A 21,465-nucleotide genomic window follows, 5' to 3' on the forward strand; every position below is an offset into this window, starting at 1 on the left:
GGGCTTCTAATACACGGAGCAGAGATATAGTGTCATGAGGTCACTAAACCTTTGATGTTGTGCAGGGGGCTGTCAGCACAGTGCCATGTTTGTCCCAGCTCATTACCTTGCAACAGTGTTCTGATTCTGCAGTGACACCACTCACCAATAAGGTGTGACAGTTCCATTGAAGTGACAGTGTGGCACCCCTAAGAGCCTTCTCTCTAGCTACACTTCAGCTGCTTTGGTGATGTTTGGGGCTGGTGGCATTTGGTGACGGTGAGTGGCAGCCAAGTGGGAACTTGTTAGGAGAGTAGGCCACAGAGGTGGCACGTGGGTGTCACTGTTTATACTAGAGAATGGCTAACTCTCAGGCTGGGCTGAGAAGGTGATGGCCTTTTTGGTTGAGGCTGGGGTTAGGGTCATCCTGGGAAGAATGGGTACCTCATGTCTATCTGTATAAAAGGCACAGATCGTGGCAGGGGTGGGCACCAAGCTTAACTCCTCCTTTTCTATAAACTACTCTGCCAATGCCTAGGTTGTCATGGAGCCTTGTTTACTACATAATTCCATCCTCCCTCGCCTCACTGGATTGGACCAAAGGCATCCAAGGAAATAAGGGTGGAGGAGAGACCACGAGGAGCTTCAAGAGTGCTCAGGAGACAGACACCTATGGACTGAAATGTATAGAAAGTCTCTCTAGGACAAGCTGAGCATCCCAAGATGGGGCCTCCTGGGCTCTGGGCTCCTGGGCTCTGATCCAGAGATCACTGCCACTTCTTTGGCTGAGTGTTTTAGCTAGGTGACCACACATTTACTGCTTTGATCTGTCTGGTTAGTTGATGATTGTTACTAGTGACCCAAAGAACCCCAGCTATTTGAGGAGGAAACTTTGGGTCCTTTGGGACTTAGTTTAGCTTCTGACTGAGGGACCTGAGTGCAGGCTGGTGCTGTGTTTCTGTCTAGGTTTTCTTTTGCTGTGACAGAGCTGGGTGGACAATCGGTCATCTGTGATTGAGTCAGTGTTAGTGACAGTCTTGAAGTCAGTGCACAAACAGTAGGGTCCTTCAGTGAGGGTTTTCTATTGCAATCCCAGCCTGGCACGAGCAAGTGTTCTGCACTGTTCTTCAATGTGCCAAAGCCTAGACTAGAGCGTGACTTGTACAATGTCAGCAGCATCTCAGTGTGACTGTGATGGGTGCGAGTCTTGCAACAAAGTGGATGGAGGGCAGAAGGGTTTGGGGGTAACTGAGGTTTGGAGATACTCTGAAGTAGGGATTCATATAAATAATAACTATGGAGTTATAAAGGTGATGTCACTCAGTAGATGGGTAGCTTAGAGGATGTGAAGGAGGTCATTGTGCCTCTCTTGGACTCTTGTGTCCTCAACAAAAATACTACCTGTGTCACAGAACTTCATGAACTGGAGCTTGAACAGCCCTTAGCACAAAGCCAAGCTAGCTCATGGCTCAGGCTTGGTAAGTGGTAGTTAGAATCATGACAAAAAAGACCTACAACCGAGGACAGGACTGACCCTGTAAACCAAGGCAAATACAGACACCCAGCATTAACTCAGAGACACACATTTGTGGAGGGGCCAAGCAACCAGTAACTTCAGTGATGCTTGCCATGTGGGTTCACTGTTTGTTTAAAGATACAACAACCTGCATGAGCGGATTCAATACTCTTGACTCTGTCCTGGCAAGAACCATTTCTAGGCCCATTTTACAGATGGCAAAACTGAAGCATAAAGCTGCTTGCCTAGAAACACACAGATAATGAAAGACAGAGCTTGGTGGTCTGTGTCTTGAGTAAAAGCCAAGTACTGGTACTGACAGTCAGAGAAGAATCTTGGTACTGCAGGGATGAGAACAAGGGGACAGACAGATGTTGGCTAGGGTTACTTACTGGATGATAATGTATCTCTAAGTGGCTAGATCAGGGATGACCACTAAGCCTTCTCTGTGCCTGGCCTTAGATTCAGTTTAACTTCCCCCTTAGAAGCCCTACTTTTTGATCCCTAAGAAAAGAGCTATGACAGGTCTGGACTACAAGCTGACTCTCAAAGTCTTTGTATGTGCGTTGCCCTGCAGTATCTCCTTTCCCAAGACATGCCGTGGAGGCCTGAGACAATTTGGTGGCTGCCTTAAGACCAGATTCTTTGCACAGAGGTCCCTGAGCACCACCTGGACGGCTGCTATGAAGTCTTCCAAATCAGATAGTGTCAGGACACTCAGACTCCTAGTTATTTTCTCCAGAAGGACTTGGATCTTCCATGACGTTGGGCGGGGGTCTGTCTCCAGGATCACCGTCTCCATCAAGGCTTGGTGCACTTTTGAGTTAATAAGCTGTGGGGTAAGTAGACGGCTGGGTGAGAATCAGTGCTGCCCTGATGCTGTGTCCCACCCATGACTTAGCCCCACCGTGGCCATGATGAATGTCTCTAGAATGTTCACCCTGGAGGACAGGTCTGACTCACCAGCTCTGCTACCTGCAGCCTTCTTGCTGTGTCCCAGATGCCTACCTGGCCTTCTCCTATGGTCACATGATCTGCTGATACACACTGATACTTTGTTCCAGCAAAACTAGAGGGGAGCCAGCTTTGTGTCTGCTGGTCTGTGCTGTTTTCGGGTGTGAATGTGAGACTACTGAATTTGGGAAGGACCTTGCATCTTGCCTTGACTGTTGACAGGGCTACTGTGAACAAGAGAAGCTTTTTGGGGCATTGGTTTCCCTGGTGGGCAAGCCTGAGGTGCTAGCATGTTACACAAATGCATGTGAGGAAAAGAAAGGCAGTATGCTTGAGGTGGTAGTTTGAATAAAAATGGCCCTCATAGGCTCACAGGAAGTGGCACTATTAGGAATTGTGGTTCTGTTGGAGAAGGTGTGGCCTTGTTGGAATAGATGGGGCCTTGTTGAAGGAAGTATGCCACTGAGTGGACTTTGAGGTTTCAGTTGCTCAAGCCAGGCCTAGTGGCCCGCTCTCTTCCTGCTGCCTGCCAGTCTTGATGTAGAACTCTTGGCTCCTTCAGCATCATGTCTGCCTGAGTGCTGCAATGCTTCCTGCCATATCTACAGTGGACGAAACTTCTGAAATCAAAGCCAGTCCCCACTAAATGTCTTTGTTTATGAGTTGCAGTGTAAGAGCACTGACTGCTCTTGTAGAGGTCCTGAGTTCAATTCCCAGCAACCACCTGGTGGCTCACAGCCATCTGTCATGGGGATCTGATGCTTTCCTCTGGTGTGTCTGAAGACAGGGACAGTGCAAACAAGTAAATCTTATTAAAAAAAAAAAAATCTTGTGGTTCCTTTAAAATGTCCTTGCCTCTCCCCAGAGGTTAGTTTATGTTTTTTATTTCTTTCTTCCTTTCCTCTTGAATCTTAGCACCTGCGTAAATTATGCTTCCAACCTTGTATAGGTTTGCAAGCTTGCCCAGAGGTTTGAGTGGGTGTTCGTTCACTCTGCTGCCTTTGGAGCCGCCGTGTGGCAGGATCCCAGCTCTAGAGCTGAGCACTGCTCCCTCGGGGGCTGCAGGGCTGCCCTGTGGGACAGTTCCTAAGCTGATTTGGAACTCTGGGTCTTCTCCCTCAGGTTCTGTTGTTTTCTTTCCTTTCCCCCTTTTCTCCCTCCTTTATAAAGGAGATTTACTAGACCCAGGAAGGACCCTTCGGTTAGATAAATTTGTTTTATGAAGCTTGGTGGCTCCCGGGAATTCCTGGTTTTTCTTACGCTTCGCATTGATACACACAACTGATGGAGTCGTGTATTTGGCGGCCTGGAAGGGCCTGGACAGTGTCTTGGTTTCACTTGTTTTATTTTATTTTATTTTTAAACTAAAGCTATATAAAGCTTGTGGACTAAACAGAATAAATTTCTAATTTTTTTTTTTTTTAAGAGTTGCAGTGTTCATGGGATCTCTTCACGGCAATAAAAACCCCAACTCAGGCAATGGTTAACCTAGATGGCTGTGCTGGGTGGTTTTATGTCAACACTGGCTAAAGTCATCTGAGAGGAGGAACCACAGTTGAGAAAATTGCCTCTCTATGAATAGGTTGTAGGCAGGCCTATAGGACATTTTCTTAATTAGTGATTGATGGGGACGTTTTTGTTCTTTGTGGATGGTGCCATCCCTGAGCTGGTGGTCCCGGGTTTTATAAGAAAGCAGGCTAAGCAAGCATGGAGAGAGAGGCAGCAGCACCCCTCCATGGCCTCTGCATCAGCTCTTGCCTCCATGTTCCTGACCTGTTTGAGTTCCTGTCCTGACTTCCTTTGACGATCAATAGTGATATGGAAGCATAAGCCAAATAAACCTTTTCCTCCTCAACTTACGTTGGTCATGAAACCCTAACCAAGCAACAGAAACCCTAACCAAGCAACAGAAACCCTAACCAAGCAACAGAAACCCTAACCAAGCAACAGAAACCCTTACCAAGCAACAGAAACCCTAACCAAGCAACAGAAACCCTAACCAAGACAACTGTCGATCTTGATTGGAGTAAGGATCATCTTGGAGATTACTTGAGAGCTTGTTTGGAGGTTCTAGCAGGGGAGCGCAGCTACTCGTATACCCTTGACCGAAGACCGGTCCTCCTCTATTCGACCGAGCAGCTTCGGGAGGGACGCACATGGAGCGGTGAGGGAGGAAGGGGACACCTGCCTAGCCAGCCAGATCAGCCGAATCAACCCTGGCGATCAATGGGGTGACCGATGTCGCAGCCAGATCACCCTCACATCCCATCTTGGAGATTACTAAGGCACACATTGATGTGTGGCAGTGTTTTTAGATGTGGGTTAATCCCTTGATGGATTCTGAATATGATGGCATTATCGTTGGGGACGATGGAAAGCAGGAGGTGCAGCCTAGCTGGAAGCGGTAGGTCACATAGACTGGGTCCTTGGGGTGAGATATTCTACCCCCACTCCCTTCTTAGATTCCCTTTGTCTGATTTTTTTGGCCAGGGGAGTAAAGACTTTACCTTGAACTTGGTGCCCATGTTGAAACAGATCCGTCTCTGTCTGGGGGGGATGAAGCAGAAGATGACCTTGTCCTGGCTTCGTATCTGTACATGGATGTACTTGTTGAGTTTCAAAGTGATGCACATGAAAGGGGGCGCGTGCACGTGCAAGTCCACGTCCCACCAGTTCCAGGCCTTCTGCCGCTTGCCTTTGGGGAAGTAATAGCCCAGAAGTTTGCTCAGGCTCAACCTAGGAGAAGGAGATGTGTCAGCCACTCCTATGCTGGGGCCAGGCTACCCTGCTGACCCTCCCACTTCCCGTCCTCCTCCTGGACCTACAAAATTTTGATGGGACTTCTAGGTCAACATGACACAAGCTAAAGTCATCTAAGAGGAAGAGTTAAGAAATTAAGAAAATGCCTCCATAAGATCTAGCTTTGGGCATTTTCTTAATGAGTGATTGATGTGGGAGAGCCTAGCCCACTCCAGATGGTCATCCCTGGGCTAGAGGTCCTGGGTTCCATAAGAAAGCAGGCTGAGCAAGCCGTGAGGAGAAACCCAGTAACAAGACCCCTCCATGGCCTTGGCATTAGCACCTGTCTCCAGTTTTCTCCCGTTTGAGTTCCTGCCCTGACTTGCTTCCCTGACAGTGATGTGGAAGTGTAAGCCTACTAACCCCTTTCCTCCCCAACGTGCTCCATTGGTCAGTGAAGCAATGGTAACCCTAAGATAGTAGGATAGAGAGGTTCCAACAAAGAACGTCTACCCGAGTCCAGGCTCTGTCTTCGGACTCAGTCATGGCCTCCCTTAGTCTCATACAGCACAGCCTCCTCTCCTGTGCTCTCTCCTTGCTCCTGTGCTCTCTCCAGAGCTTTTTCTGTGTTCTTCTCTTCCCTATGGATCTAAGACCCAAAGAGTAGAATCCTCAGGATGCAGTCAGCTCTCACCTCTGCTCTGACCGTCTCCCTGCCTTTTGGTTGTTGACAGATCTTGGGATTGTAGCTGCTATGTGATGGCTTTTAGACATAACTTTATATCAGGGAGAGTGAATGCCCTAAGATCCTATGCCTCTAACACACATATTTTATATACAACTCAGGGCAAGTGACTGTCACCTTTTGAGTCCAAGTTTCTTCACCTACAGTGGCCAGATTCTGTATTTCTCTAAGTTCTCTTCTGGACTTAAAACTTTAGAGAGAAGAGACCTTACTTATGTCACCAGACAAGAGTTGTGATCACTAACTACATTTCTGACCTCAAGGCCATGTGCGTCCTATATCTGGGAAGTGACTTTGCAGACAGCACATTCTACACATAGGACTTTCAGGGGAGAGCAGATGGTACTCAAAGAAGCCAACCCGGAAATGATGTCTGAAAGCCAAGGCAAAGTGATAAGAGGAGACTTTTGGAATTAAAAGTGAATTTGGTTTTGATGAAAGTAAGTTAACTAACCCAAGCTAATATGCATCTCCCACGTTGTAGCCGTCTTGTCTGGAACAGGACATACTGAGAAAGGGTTAGGGATGGTTTGAGGGGACCTAGTTATCTTCAACTGTAAAGGGAACGCTTTCACCGTTACCAGAACTAGAGATTTAAGAAACAAGTTTGATTTTAATGAAATATTTAGAATATGCCTTTTGATTCTGGATTCTTTCTATGCTATGTTTGTCTCTGAAACCCCTTTCCAAGGCTTTTGGAATAGTGGGACCCAGGGCCTCCTGGGTCAGTTCTCACAAGGTTGGACTTTTGGGAGGTGTTTGGAGGTGAAGCCAGTAGCCTGTGGTCACAGAGACCATGATTTCTCTTTCACACTGGGGGATGCTATGGCACCGCCTCCGAGGACAGGGTCTGCACTCATCCTCAGTGGGTGCCCCTTCTCATGTTCCCAACATGTACAAACTTCCACGACACAGTTTCTATGTGCTTCAGGTATTGCAGTCCAAAGACCCAAACTTACCAGATCCCTCCATCCTCATTGTAGAAGGTGGCATGGCCAGAGTTGGTAACAAGGCCTCGGATCTTTTTACGTACAGAGTCTTCCAGAACAATATACGTAAATTTTTCAACTCCTTTGCAGGAGATGAGCAGAGCCAGGTTCCCTGATGGATAGCTGAGAGTTGGTTAAGACACAATCGGTTTCTTGGGACAGCCCCCCACCCCCAAAAGGTTAGACCCCGAAGAGGACACAGTTCTCAGTCAAAACCCACATCCTAGGCCAGAATCACAAACATTCTAGGTGTCAGTTGAAACATCCCTCTTCCTCAGTGGATACTATATCTGGCCTGTGCCATTAGGAAAGAAAATATGGAAGCTCTTCCCACTGTGATAGGCAGCTATTTTTCCATCACTTTGATGCACCTGGGAAGAAGAGACAAGGAAAGCAGGCAGGTGACAGATGTCCTTCAAAGATGAATGGAGCCACAGCATCCTTGGCTCCTGAATCTCTGCTCTGAGCACCCATATGCTGGCTGGCCTGTGACTCCTACCAACTCAGTTTATTTGTTCCTATGAGGAGACTGAACTGGATCCATGGTACATGCGTGTGCTGCTGGGGCATGCACAGGTAGATAGAAACCTCTTATTCTACTCACCCAGGCAATTTCGTTCTCAAGAACTGTATTCTCAGGGCTGGAGAGGTGCCTTAGAAAAGAATACTAGTTGCTTTTGCAGAGGACCAAGCTTGTTCCCAGCACCCACATAATGGCTCACAACTATCTGTAGCTCCAGTTCCAGGGGGTCCAATGCCGTCTTTTAACCTCCATAGACACTAGACATGCACACGGTACAGGTATGTACATGCAAGCGAACCACTCAGACACACAAATAATCTCAAAAAAAAAAAAAAAAAAAAGAAATATATTCTCACTATTGCAGAGGTAACATGTGTGAAATGAAGTGTGGGTGGCATTAGGTCTTTCAAACATGGGAGTAAAGCGGCTCCTGTTTCCCCCTAAGTGCTTGGTGATCAGCCTCCATTGCCGGCACCCCTCCCTCCCTCACCCCCCACCCCACCCCCGCCACAGGCTCTGCCTCTGTTTCCCTGTGGTAGTCTGTGCCCTCGGATGGCTTGAAAGTGGGTAGGGTCCTGTCTTACCATTCCCTTCTCCAGTATTCCTTCATCTTTGACTGGTTACATCCCTAAGGATACTCTTTCCAGATGAGCCCACATTTTATGGCACTGGAGGTTAGGACCTTAACATGTCCTTTTATGGGAAGCCAGCTCAACACATATCACTGGTAAATTTAGGTTTTCAAGGCCTTGTTCTTGATTTCATTTTAATAAATTATATTTTTCTAGGAAATTATCATTTTATGTAAAACTTTGCATTTATTGCCATACAAAGCTTGCATATGGTGTTAAAAAAAATCTTGGCTTCCTCTGTTTATATGTCTTCCTTCTTCTTATTTATAGCTTAAAAAACATTTTTTTTTTCCTGGATCAATCTTGCCAAAAAGCTTGCTTGCTTTACTAGTTTTCTGCAGACTGGTTTATGTTTTATTTATTCTATTTTTTCTGTCTTATAAGTTTTCTTCCTAGCTCTGGATGCTAATTTATTCCTCGGATTTTCACCTTTCTTCACGATTCCTCACTTCTCCCTGAATTTTATGAGCAGATAAAACAGCGAGGCCCAACATTGTTTTAGCTGTTTCCTAGGAGTGAAACCATCTTATTTTTATCTTTAGTCCATTCTTAATATTTTCAAGGATCAATATAATTTCTTCTTTGATATCAGAATTATGTACATGTGCTGATATTTGGCAATGGTTGTGGTATTGTTGCTCTCCCCATGGGGCCACAAGCCCCTTCAGCTCCTTCAGTCTTCTCTCTAACTCCTCCATTCTGTTCCCCCATATTACTTAATACAGGCCCCACAGGGAAAAGACTCAACCATGCCTATTAAAACCCTAGTCAACGTTCCAACAACCCACACAGGCAGCTGTGTCTTGACATATTGAGAACACTTTTCTTGTTGGTGTCCATTTTATATATTGGCCTTGACAGCTCTCTGATGATGTGTGTGCCTCACCTGACCCAAAAACAAAAACAAAAAGCCCCCTCACAGTGAACTCACCAACACGCTGCCATCTTTACCTTCATCCTTGTCTGTGCCCATTTGTGGTCTAGATGTAATCTCCTCGTGAGAGAATGACGTCTTACTAATATCTTTTCCTCAGGTTTCTCGGGCTGTTGCAGAGTTGATATTAGGTATGTAATGGTGATGGCCTTCTCTGGAATTTTCTGGCTAGCTGTTTTCAACGAGTGATGACAACTGCTTTCAGTAAGGTGACTGCTGGGGAATTAAGCTACACTCCACCTGTTAAGGGGCTACTGGGCTTTGAGGGCTCAGCCACTCTCTAGGTAAGGGGGAGGGGTTCCAGGGGAGCAAGGTTTTTGGAAATGCAAAGAGGTGGGAGGGGTGCTGAACTCCCAAGATTTCTGTTTCTTATTGATTCATTCAACAAATATGATGTGCCTGATGTGTGCCAGCCCGGCACTGGACAAGAAGCAGAGGGGAAGCAGGGCCAGCACAGTCTTGAGAACTCAGGCTTGCAGCTGCGTGCTCACTAAGAGCACAGACACAGCGCTCAGCGCAATGCGTGGCTACTAAATGAAAACACAGGCTAACTCAAGGGCTAGCTTTTCAAAACAGAGGAAATGTACCTTGGACATGTCATTTTAATGTAAAATATAGATGTTAATGTGTTATTTAAGATGTAGGGAAAAGCCTTTCTTCTGAGGTCTGATGACTGGGGCTCTGTGATCATTTCTACTTACACAACATCCATTCATTTATTGAGATAGGATCTCACGTAGATCGGCTGGCATCGATCTCCTGATTCCCCCTGACTCTATCCCTGGAGTGCTAGAGTTACAGGCACATGCTTTAGCTGCTGGTTTATGCAGTGTTAGGTTTTGAACCCAGGACCTAGTGCATGGAAGGCGAGCACTCTGCCAACTGAGCCACATCTCCTGCCCCATAGCTTATTTCTCACTATTCAGTTTTGGCAGTTTCTAAGTAGATTGAATGCAGAATCATATAATCTTTAAAAATATCCTACCTGGTCTCCAGATCGTATGTATGTTTGATTCACATTGGATTGAAAGTAAGGTTTTTAAAAGTTATTAAAGACCATTTAACTTAGTTTTCATGGAAACACATTTCTATATTAATCATTTTGTCTTTTTTTTTTTTTTTTTTAACAGTAGAGTTGCAGGGGCAAGCTCCCTTCCCATGCTTCATGGTGAGTTGAACACGGTACTAGAGACCATGGTGAGGACTTGCTGTCTGTGACATCTCTCAAGTGCTCTTGGTAATAGGAAGCCTGACTTACTTGGCACCTTGGTCGGGGGAGGTCAGTAAAGCAAGTCCTGGGTGCTCACCATTTGGGGCCTGTATAGGCTGCCGCCATGAGAGTTCATAGGAGAAAGTAATCCAGGCTTTCAAGCCCAAGTGACGTCTTCAGGAAGACATGCTATAAGCAATGCATGATGGGGTTCTAGCATAAGTACTGGGTGGCTGAAGGTCTGAGTGGGAATGGGCTAGTGGAGACTTAGTAGAGACAGGCACTGTGTTCTCAGCAAACATCCCCAGTACAATGACCTGTTCTAAGCATCCAGGGGCTACGGTCCCTGTTGTCCCTTGTGATATGCCAGATGATCACAAGTACTATGAAGAACTACTATGTGGAGAAAGATGGATGCCCAGTGGTATGTGCAAACACTGCTTTGTAAAGGGTAGCCAAGGAAAATATTTCTGAGAAGGTAACATTTAAGCAGAGTCCTCGTTGAAGGGAAGAAGTGAGTCACAGGATGTTGGAGATAAGAGTGTCCCAGTCAGAAGCAACAGAAAGTACTAAGGCTTTACAGCAGGGGGGCCTTGGCCAGGGTAATAACAGAGCAAAAAGCCAGTGTGGATGGACAGGCGAAGTCGAGGGCCTTGTAAACTATATGCAGAATGGAGACACCTTCTTAGAGACCATGAGGGTCTGGTGAAGAGTTTTTAAAATTAATATGCAGAAATACTGTGAAGGAACAGCCAAGAGACAGAAGGGAGAATTGAATCTTAAGGAAAAGAAGGGGTTTGAATCCTAGATCCTTAAAATAGAAAAAAACTATGCCTCTAATAACCATGGCATTGCTATAAAACAGTGCACGTATGGTGCCACCCGGTACCCAGAATTTCATTGTGTAGCTTTGTCTGTTCTGGAACATACTCTAGCTGAGGCTGGTCTCGAATTCACAGAGATCTGCCTGCCTCTGCCTCCTGAGTGCTAGGATTAAAGGTGTGTGCTACCACCACCACCACCACCACCTTTTATATTATAGCTTATTCATTGGAAAAGATTGTTCTGGATAGGAGATGCTATTTCGTTTAATGATGCAAAATAAAACCACAAAGAAATCCTGAAATTACTAAGAATTTCAAGACAATGCCAGCAGGGCTTTAAAACACACACAGAGCCATTCTTGATGTGACTCCCTGTATGATGGTGTGCTAACTCAACCTTAACTTGCAAATTAGTGTGTTCAGAGATAAGGGGCAGTCTATCAGGAATATGGGTCAGTAGGCCAAACACAGGAAGCAAGTGAGTAGCATCTCAAAGGTGCCTACAGACTTTCTTAGAACTAGCTATATCAGAACCACAAAGGGGAAGCTGCTCTTGAATTAGAACCATTGTTTTTTCTGTATAGACAGCTCAAAGGCTTTAGGCTTTCAGGTGTCTAGAGAGACAGGGGTAGGCAAGCATGATGGTGGTGCATTATGGTGAACCCAGCTTTGTATCATTTCCTTTTCAAGTTACAAGTTGTACTGGTTCATTTTAACTGTAAACTTAGCACAACTGAGAATCACATGGGAAGAGAGTCTTCATGAGAAATTATCTAGATCAGGTTGGCCTGTGGGCGTGTTTGTGGGTCAGTCTCGATTGTGGGAATTGTCCTATTGTTAACTGATGTAGGAAGACACAGGGTGTTGTGGGTGGCGCCATTCTCTAGGTAGGGGGTCCTGAATAGTAAGTATTAGAGAGGAGAAACCTAGCTGGAAGCAAGCAGGCAGGCAGAGAACAGACTGGGTGTAGACTGGAAGAATGGTTCTTACCTTCACGTTGCTTCATAATCCACATAATTGTTTCTCTGTACTTTTCAAAATTTTTCTTCAACCTGAAGGGAATGTAAATCATCTTTAAAAGTCAAGCTTAATTCATGTTTGCATCTCATACTACACGGCACTGTGGGCCTAGAGGCTGTGGAATCTTACATCAGGGAAAGGGAGACAGAGGGCTCAACTGTGTGACCCAGATTCCCTTTCGGTCAGCGCTCTCAAGAATTAAGGAAGAGACATGCCGTCTGTGCAGTGGTTCCCATATGGCCTGTAACTGACCAGTGTGGGTACTTGGATCCCAGGTCTTTCAAAATGAGTCCAGTGAGGATCATCTTGGGCCCCAGGGCAAACAGGGAGGTCCAACTGCCAGGGTAGCAGTATGAGTTAAGTTGCTGTCACCGTATTTTCTATGACTTACCTGAATCACTTGGGGTTACATCTAGACATGGCTTAGAAAATAACATTGTCCACGAACTGGCCAGAGCTATTTGAAACTCCTTGAAACTCAAAACAACAAGATGCACTCATTCAGATCACTAGATCCAATCAAATAAATATGACACTGATATCCGTGGGAGACAGCCGGAAAATCAGTTGTGGTAGGAAAATTTCAAGCAGGCTTAGCCAACATGATTTCTCTTTAACGTGAAAGTCCAGCCAAGCACCACTTCCCACAATGGTCAGTGCCCTTTAGCCATATCCACATCAACATATAAAGCAAAGACACTGCTTGCCTTTGTTCTTGTTTTGTGCTTCGCATCCAAATGATTTCCTTCCTTTCGAACTTTGGGTCCCATGTGCATGTGCCTCCTGTGTGTTATCCATGTCTTTGTGCCTGGCCTGGGCCTGGGCCTGCTTCCCGACTCGGGGCTCTAGCCCGACCCTTGTTCGGTTCTTTTCCCCCCCGGGGTGGTGGTATTTACACTGGACCCATTCCATATCTGGCTTTCCAGAACCCTTGTTGGTTACTTACAAGGCTCCCAGCTTCTTCCTGTTTTCACCTTCCATCAGCTTATTCAGGGATATGTCCAGGTCATCTTCCAGTTCACCCTCGATTGCCAACTCATGGAGTATCTCCCTAAACACAGACTGATAGGTGCTGGGAAGAGACTACAAAAGGGTCACAAAATGAAGTGGCTCAGAAGTAGAATTGACGATGCTCTGTCAGTCAATCACTCTTCTGACTCCAGCTGTGCCAGGTGACATTTTCATAGATGACTAAGAAATACCCACCGTGTGTGTTTGTGCTTGTGTGTGTGTGTGTGTGTGTGTGTGAGAGAGAGAGAGAGAGAGAGAGAGAGAGAGAGAGAGAGAGAGAGAGAGAGAGAGAGAGGAGCTGCAGAAGAGCTAGAGGGATTTTCTTAAAGAAATCTTCCAGAGCCAGGGTGATGACCACCTGAGCCTAATGACCTCAGTTTCACTCTTAAAGCCCATGTAAAAAGCCAGATGTAGTTGTATGCATCTGCAATTCCAGCATTCATATGGTGAGACAGGAGAATTACCCAGAAGCTTGAGACCACAAACATGGAGTATGCAGAGTGTCAGCAGCAAAGCAAGAGAGGGCGCTGGAGAGATGGCTCAGAGGTTAAGAGCACTGACTGCTCTTCCAAAGGTCCTGAGATCATTTCCCAATTATATATGAATGTGTAATTATATAATATGTATTAAAATATATTAAAAAAGAAAAACAAGAGAGACTCTGCTTCAATAAGGGAAGCAAGAAGACATGTCCTCTGACTTCTACACACATGTTGCACTCATGTACATGTGCCCCCACACAAGTACATACTACATAAAAACACAAAGGATAAAAAGAATAAAGAAATCTCCCATTACTGGGTAACCCTAGTGGAGCCTCACAGCATTAGGGATATGAAACCTGAAGAGGTCACCTCCTGTAGCCAGGCAGGAACTCCAGTGGAGCGGTAGGGACACCAACCTACCCACAAATCTTTTGACCCAAATGTTATCCTGTCTATGAGACATGCAGAGATGGAGGATGAAGGAAAGACTGAGGGAATGACCAGCTAATAACTGGCCCAACTTGAGACCCATCCCATGGGCAAGCACCAATCATGATATTAATGATACTCTGTTATGCTTGCAGACGGAGTCTATCATGACTGTTCTCTGAGAGGCTCCACCCAGCAGCTGACTCAGACAGATGCAGACACCCACAGCCAAACAGTGGATGGAGCTTGGGCACTATTATGGAAGAGTTGGGGGAAGGATTGAGGGCCCCAAAGGGGATAGGAACTCTACAGGAAGACCAACAGAGTCAACTAAGCTGGACCCTTGGGGCTCTCAGAGACTGAGCCACCAACCAAAGAGCATACATGATCTGGACCTAGGCTGCCTCACACATACATAGCAGGTATGCAGCTTGGCCTTCATGTGAGTCCAGAACAACTGGAGTAGGAGCTATCCCAAAAGCTGTTGCCTGTATGTGGGATATGTTCTTCTAGCTGGGCTGCCTTATCTGGCCTCAGTGGGAGAGAATATACCTAGCTTTCAGAGCCTTGATATGCCAGGGTGGGAGAGTACCCAGGGGATGCCTCCACCCTGTCAGAGGAGAAGACGGAGATAGGGGAGGGATTTGTGGAAGTGGGTGATGGGGGAGGGCAGTGATCAAGATATAAAATGAATAAATTTAAAAAAAGAGAGAAATCTCCTATTACTATCAGACCCTCCTCTTGTCTGCCCCCCTGAAGAATCATGTTTCATATTTGTGTGCTAAGGAATCTTTTGGGAACATAAAATCATGCTTTGACTCTGAAGATTATAGACTACAAACATGCTTTCACATTTGAAGTATGCAGCAAGCTTTCTGCATTCTACAAATGACCAAGGATGGCTAGCTTATTCAGGGCCATGGTTCTGTAACACCTAGAGCAGTCATGATATTAGCTGTCTATGTTAGTAGACATAAATGGAACCATTCCGTGCCAAGGCTGTGCCACTGACTGACTGGCCCACAGGTGTGGCCTCACAGTGTTTCTTTCTCGACTCTCTCTTGACAGATGACAAAGGCTGGCTTTCTGGAGTGGAGCTAGGGGATTGATCATACCTGTTCTCCACTCATCTCCAAGTTGAGGATACTGTGGTTGATATTATTCAGTATATGATACTGGATTGGGTGCTATTAACTTGGTGGCCTACTACAGTAAGTGAGTGAGTAACCTTGACCTTTCAAAGTTCTATCTGATGTGGGACAGTTACAGGGATATAGCTTGTGGTTCGTGGAATTTCTAGGTTAAGGGGACAGCTTGGGGCTAGCTTGCCTGGTCCTCATCTCTGAACTTCTTTCCCTACTGCGACACCATTGCTTCAGGGAAGTTTGAGGTTAAAGCCCTGGTACTGGCATTTCTGCCTCCGTGTTCCTGATGACAACCCTTCCCAGGGACCGGATGAGTGCCTGTCCAGCGATCTCTCACTACACTTTACATTCCATGTTCTGTTTGCCAGAAAATACAGTGTCCACTGCAATTCCCCAGGCAATAGACTCAAGCGCATGGCTTCCCTCAAGGTTCTTGTCCTATCTTGGCTGCGCTGCTCCACTTAATTTAGTCAGCATGTGTACCTCCTAGATAAATCTCTGGTTGTGAGGATAAGAAAATGTTTGCTTAGCAAGACTTGTGGTGCATAGATGTATCTTAGAAGTAAAAATAAGGAATAGTAATTAGAAGTAACAAGTGGATTGGGGTTTCATGGTACCACTGGGGTGGGGGTGGGGGTCTGGGGTGGAGCTTTCCCCAGAACTCTCAGAAGGACCAAGGCCTTCAACACCTAGATTTTGGGCCTAGCATCCAGACCCGAAAGTCAGCTTCTGCTCTTTAAGCCAATCCCTCCTTGCTACTTTGCTTCAGAACTCTATAAACTAATGAAGATTCTATAGCAACCTCTCCAACCAAGATCTTTCTCCAAGGCTCTCGATTCTTGGATTTTTTGTTTGTTTGTTTGTTTTGTGTTGGTTTTCAAGATGGGGTTTCTCTGTGTAGCCTTGATTGCCCTGGAACTTACTCTGTAGACCAGGCTTGCTTTGAACTCAGAGATCTGCTTGTCTCTGCCTTCCGAGTTCTGGGATTAAAGGTAGGCAACCACTGCCCAGCTTATTCTGGGCTTTTAACTGGACTTTTTCTGGATATCTCACAGTCGCTCAGCGCTCAGTGCAGGAGCTTCTGACTTAGCCTGGAAGCATGACTTTCTCCTCTTTACATCTCCAGTCTGCCCGCTGTCACTGCATCTTATGTCATGTCCCTAAGCAACCAAATATCAGTGCAGTTCACCAGTACTGACATTGTGAAGTTGCTTTTCTCCTTGTCCTCAGTTTCTCCATTGCAACCCACCATCTATAAAGCTACCAGAATGACTTTTAAAAATGTAAAATGAATTCTCAATGTTTCAGGGCCCTCTGGTTGGATCTCCTAAATTATATATAATTAAATATGTTATATACACATTCATGTATATATATGTATATATATATACACACATATATATGCGTGTGTAAATTATGTATATATCAAATACACCCCAGTTATGCTTTTCGAAAGATTCCTTACAGAAGTGAGAAAAAAACCCAAGTGACTTAGGAAATACTTTTTGAGCGTGAAAAAAGCTTTTAATAAACATAAGATAATAGCTAGTAGTCACCGGGAAAACTATTTCTTAATGAGATGAGATAAAGATGGGAAGTGATCACGGGGTGGGGAAGACCAGGGAGGACTTGTAAGGATGAAAAGTTCTGAAAAGGGGCTGGAGAGATGACTCGGGGGTTAAAAGCACTGACTGCTCTTCCAGAGGTCCTGAGTTCAATTCCCAGCAACCACATGGTGGCTCACAACCATCTGTTTCTAGGGCTTCCAACTCCCTCTTCTGGCCTATGTAGGTACCAAACACACACATGGTACATAAACATATGTGCAGACAACACACACACACACACACACACACACACACACACACACACACCCCAATTTTAAAAAAGCAGTTCTTATAAACCAGAAAAGAAAAGATGTAAACATCATGGTGGAAGAATGGCTGGGTCTCGTAGAAGAGAGACGTGAAGCTCTTGAGCGGAGACAGTGCCCCACTCACATGCAGCCTGAGTGCACACAGCAGCACGTCACTCTTCCCACTCTCACAGATAGGTCCCTGTGAGGACCTCCGTGAAGGGGCATGCTCTGTCTCTTGGGAAAAGGAAAACAGCCCAACATATTTAAACAGAAACGTGCTTTTTTGCGGGGTGGGGTGTCGCAGGGTAGCCCAGTGTAGCTCAGGTTGACTCAAACTCAGTCATCTTGCTTCCCCCTCCCCTCCCCCAGCGCTGGGATTACAGGTGTAGACCAACACATACAGCTATCATTATCTTTTGAGTCAAAGATGCAGATTCTCTCTCTGTGTCTCTGTGTCTGTCTCTGTCTCTCTCATGTGTGTGTATGTAAACGTATGTATTATATACTGTATATTCTGGGAAAATACCCAATGATAGGGATTTGGTATCAGCTAAATACATGTATATGATATGTAATGAAATACAGATTTCCAAAATATATTATTAAGGGAAAAGTAAGAAATAGAATGTATATTCTGGTCTCATGGTGACTGGTTGTGCTACTGTAATGATCACTATACTTAATATGCATTAACATTTCCAGATGCGTCTATAAGTACATTACATAATAGCTATTTCTGGGAGGTAAGGAGGAGGGTTGAAACATTTATTTTACTGCCTTTTCACTATTTCAATATTTAAAAAGCATGGATGCAGGGTAGCTTCAAGACTCAAAATCTAGATTGAATCAGACTACCTTAGGCAATGAGTAAGTCTGGCTGTGTTTCATTTTCTCTGATGGAAAAGCCTTGAGGTGGTGAGGGGCTTGTGATGGGAGATTCCTGCTCAGACCATTTGTCCCCAAGAATGCTCTGGAAGAATGTAAAGTGTGGCCTGCTATTCCTGAGTCTTGTGCAGCTACATAAAGCCATGGAGGGGATTGTAGCTCTTCACCCACTTACTTCAAAGGATTCCTCTTCGCGCTTGTCGAAAGGTTCATTCATGAGTGTGTCCCAAAAGGCCCCTTGATGGAAGCTGTCTGACTCTTTCGATTTGGGGAGGAACATCAAAAGAAAGCACATTTGGATGGAAAAAAACAAACCAGAGAGAGAAAAGAAAACCAGGACAAAAAGAAAGAGATTTATGACCTCATCATTTCAAAAATACCCAAACCAAAACAAACAGAAAACTCACAGGCATCCCCCAGTAAAGGACATTCATCAAATTATTTAACAGGAGGAAATAATAAAATAGGCATAGAATGAGTTATTTCAGTGGCTGATTTGCGGGAGCTGCTGTGGTTCTGGCATCTGGTGAATGTCAGCTCAACAAAGTGATGCTTGTATGAAGTAGGTGGAGAACAGGCAGATTGCTGGGGAATGGGTGATACTACTCCCCCCCCACCTTTGCCCCTCCACTGCCCCATGGTGAGACTGGAGACACATGTTGAAAAACTGCAAAAGCACTGGATACCTGGTGTGGAGCCAACAGAGGAGCTAACTGTCAGAGGTCTTTGGAAACTGGCAGAGGGACTTTGTATTCTCGAGGGAGATTTAGTCTGAGTGTCAGACATTTATGTCAGAAATTCCAAGGACTGTATCTATATCCCAGGAGTTCTCTGAAATTTGCTGATTTCTGGATTTGCCTATCACCATTGCAAGTCAAGACAGGAGAGGATTCCCCAGTCCAAACAGATCAAGAGAATCTACCAGAAATACCGCATACATTAGAATTTAGCATCAATCCTAGCCAGTGGCTCAGTAAAAGGAAAAGGGCTTCAGGCCTTCAGGGTGACGGGGCAGGGGGATGTGCAAATTGAATTGTGGAACTGATAATTATAACTCTGGTATCCATCCATCCCCCCCTCCCCCCGGAAGATGTGTCTCCTAAGGTAGGGCTTGAAGGAAGTGGCTCTAACTGGATAATTGGGTCTCCAGGGAAATAACTGTGGCTTGTTGCCTCGGCTTCAGAATGTCCTTTAGAGGGAACATCCAGAGAGCCCAGGAACCCAGCAGGGAGCCATGGGACTGCCTCAGTGCATTTAACTCTGTGCCCTTATTATGCAGTTTGTGGTTCAGAGCAGGGGTGTTCCTTGTGTTCCCCACCTGTTGATTTTGGGTTCAGTAGAAAAAGCCCCACCTATTGTTTCCTATGGCCTCTGCTTCTATTCTGATGGGAATGTTATCTGTCCCCTGGAGGGTGGGGGTAGGGCTGTACCAGGCCAGGAGCAAGAGGTGGATCTGTCTCGTAAGACTGTGGGGTGGTGGACCATGAAAGGATAGCTTAGTTTCTGGTCGACCACTGGCTAGAGATGGCTTGAGACCCAACAGGTATCTCTGCAAGGAACAGCATGCATTTTGCCACGCTCCCAGACTCCTGGCTCCTGATAGGAGGCCGAAGACCTCCATTGATTTGCGCCTTTCAGTCACGTAGGGCAACGCCCCTATCAGCCCCTCCACAGGTAGAGGGTGTGACTACAGACATATTGATGAGATACCTAAAGGCCAGCGGGTGTAGCCAATTAAACACCCCTTCCCAGACCCTCCTCCTTACGAATGGTATTTAACCTCAGGCTCGCCCTGAGGACACGGAGTACAGCTACATCCACGTTCTGCCATGACAATAAACCTTTTAAAACCATGGACTTCCTCATGTCTTTGGGGCCTACCATGAAGAACCGTAGAGGGGGCTTTCAACTAACGAGCCACCACCACGTAATCTCCCACCTGGAGGACTTCTCTACGTTTCAGCCATGGAGCCCACCAACTCAAGCAAGCTAGCGGAGCCAGCCCTGACCCAGCCAAGCAAGTCGCTGTGGCCAAGCGTCTCTACCCCGCTGGGCGCTGCCGGAGCTTCTCTCCCTTGTCCCTCTTGGCTGTGGGCCCCCAGTCTCGACTCTTCCGTGGCTCCCAACGGCGCCTGGTAGCCCAGAAATCTGAGACCAGTCAATCCCCACACACCTTCTTACCCAGGGGTTCCCACTGAGAACTCTACCCCCGCAGGGTCCCAGGCTGAGACCTCTCCACACCTGGGTGGAGCTCGGTGGCTTCTCATAGCCCAGCGTCCGCCCAGCACCTTGTGGAGTGAACTCAGTCAAATTCCCACCCTTCTGCCTCCCAGAACCATGGCAGACACGCAGGATTCACAACTCAGCCCAACAGGACCCACGCCCACATGCAAGCTACAGCCCCGCATAAGACCTGTGTCACCTGTAATGTCACCAACCCTGCTCACACCCTAGCCCTGCTCACACCCTAGCCCTGCTCACACCCTAGGCCTTCACCTGTGCCATGAGGAAAAGAAGGCTCATCTTTACAGTACACACAGTTCCTGATAGCACATCTCCCTTGACCCCTAACCTCCCCCCCCCCCATGTGATTAAGAACCAATTTTGATTCCATTCTATTTTGATGCATCTCTTCCATGGCCCTTCTTGATAGAACTGAACACTAGAGTTTGTGATAAACGTTTGAACTGTGTATATTTTTCCACACAGAGTCAAAACAACAGCCCCCATATTCCACTGAGAGAAACCTTTACGTGGCCAAAGCGTACTCACCTCCTGAGTCATCTCCTTGACCCACCTGTTTCCTTCTTTCTGAAACCAACTGTAGCCAGAGCCTCGATTAGTGGGAGCTTCACATCCGAGGCCTGAGCATCTCAATCCTGGGCCTGGCTCCGTAGTGGTCCAGAACCATTAAACAGGGTGTCTGATCACTGGCTTGCCTTCAGTGTGAATCCCCTTCCTGTGATGCCTCATTTCCACCCAGTCGCCCCTCCCCGCCCTTTGGGTGTGATTCCTGCCTGTCAAGGCTGTGTTTGTGATTGAGCCCCATTTCTCTCTCTCTACAAAGTCCCATTACCAAGGCCCTTTCTGCATCCCAATTCTTCTGCACTGGTCCCCTGTAAGGCTTGTCTGGAAGTTCTAGTTTGACAGCAGATGGGGGGTGGGGGGGGGAGGAGAAAATCAGTGACTAGTCCAGGACCACCTCTGAGCAATGGGCAGCCCTGCCTCACAAACTCAGCCACAACCTAGGCCCACTTTAATCGTGGGAGTTTCTCCTTGCACCAAGGCTGTCGAATATGGAGACAGACTTCTAGCTCTGTCCCGGGTGGGCCATTCTGCCTCACTCTGGAGACTATATCTGTTTAATCCCCCCTTTTCAGAGATGTGCCCAGGTTCCCCTCCAGGATTTGGTATAAACTGGATTAGCAAGGGAGTCACCACCTGGGGGCCCTTCCCAGCCCATGGTACTCTGCAAGAATCCGTACATAATAGGTTAAGTTGACTTACTATAACCTTCCTCTTGCTCTCTATCAATGGCTGAAATGCCATGTGTGTGGACCCTGGGAGAACTGAATTTAAAGTCTTAA

The 21,465-nt window shown here is 46.4% G+C and overlaps 1 protein-coding gene across 1 annotated transcript in view; it reads right to left on the reverse strand.

Annotated features, from left to right (window-relative positions):
* Positions 1-1,883: 1,883 nt before the first annotated feature.
* The window catches only part of Erich6b (glutamate rich 6B), a 32,913-nt gene continuing 13,331 nt past the window's right edge, over positions 1,884-21,465 (reverse strand). The window contains exons 5-12 of the mRNA XM_076930519.1: positions 18,054-18,136; positions 13,012-13,148; positions 12,036-12,097; positions 9,029-9,183; positions 7,208-7,293; positions 6,893-7,045; positions 4,957-5,185; positions 1,884-2,327 (exon numbers count right to left, since the gene is read on the reverse strand). Coding sequence (XP_076786634.1) covers positions 2,028-2,327; positions 4,957-5,185; positions 6,893-7,045; positions 7,208-7,293; positions 9,029-9,183; positions 12,036-12,097; positions 13,012-13,148; positions 18,054-18,136 — 1,205 coding nt within the window. The 3' untranslated portion in view covers positions 1,884-2,027. The remainder of the gene's footprint in view (positions 2,328-4,956; positions 5,186-6,892; positions 7,046-7,207; positions 7,294-9,028; positions 9,184-12,035; positions 12,098-13,011; positions 13,149-18,053; positions 18,137-21,465) is intronic.

This window comes from Arvicanthis niloticus, chromosome 3, assembly GCF_011762505.2.
Source record: "Arvicanthis niloticus isolate mArvNil1 chromosome 3, mArvNil1.pat.X, whole genome shotgun sequence".
In the NCBI taxonomy this organism is placed as follows: Eukaryota; Metazoa; Chordata; class Mammalia; order Rodentia; family Muridae; genus Arvicanthis; species Arvicanthis niloticus.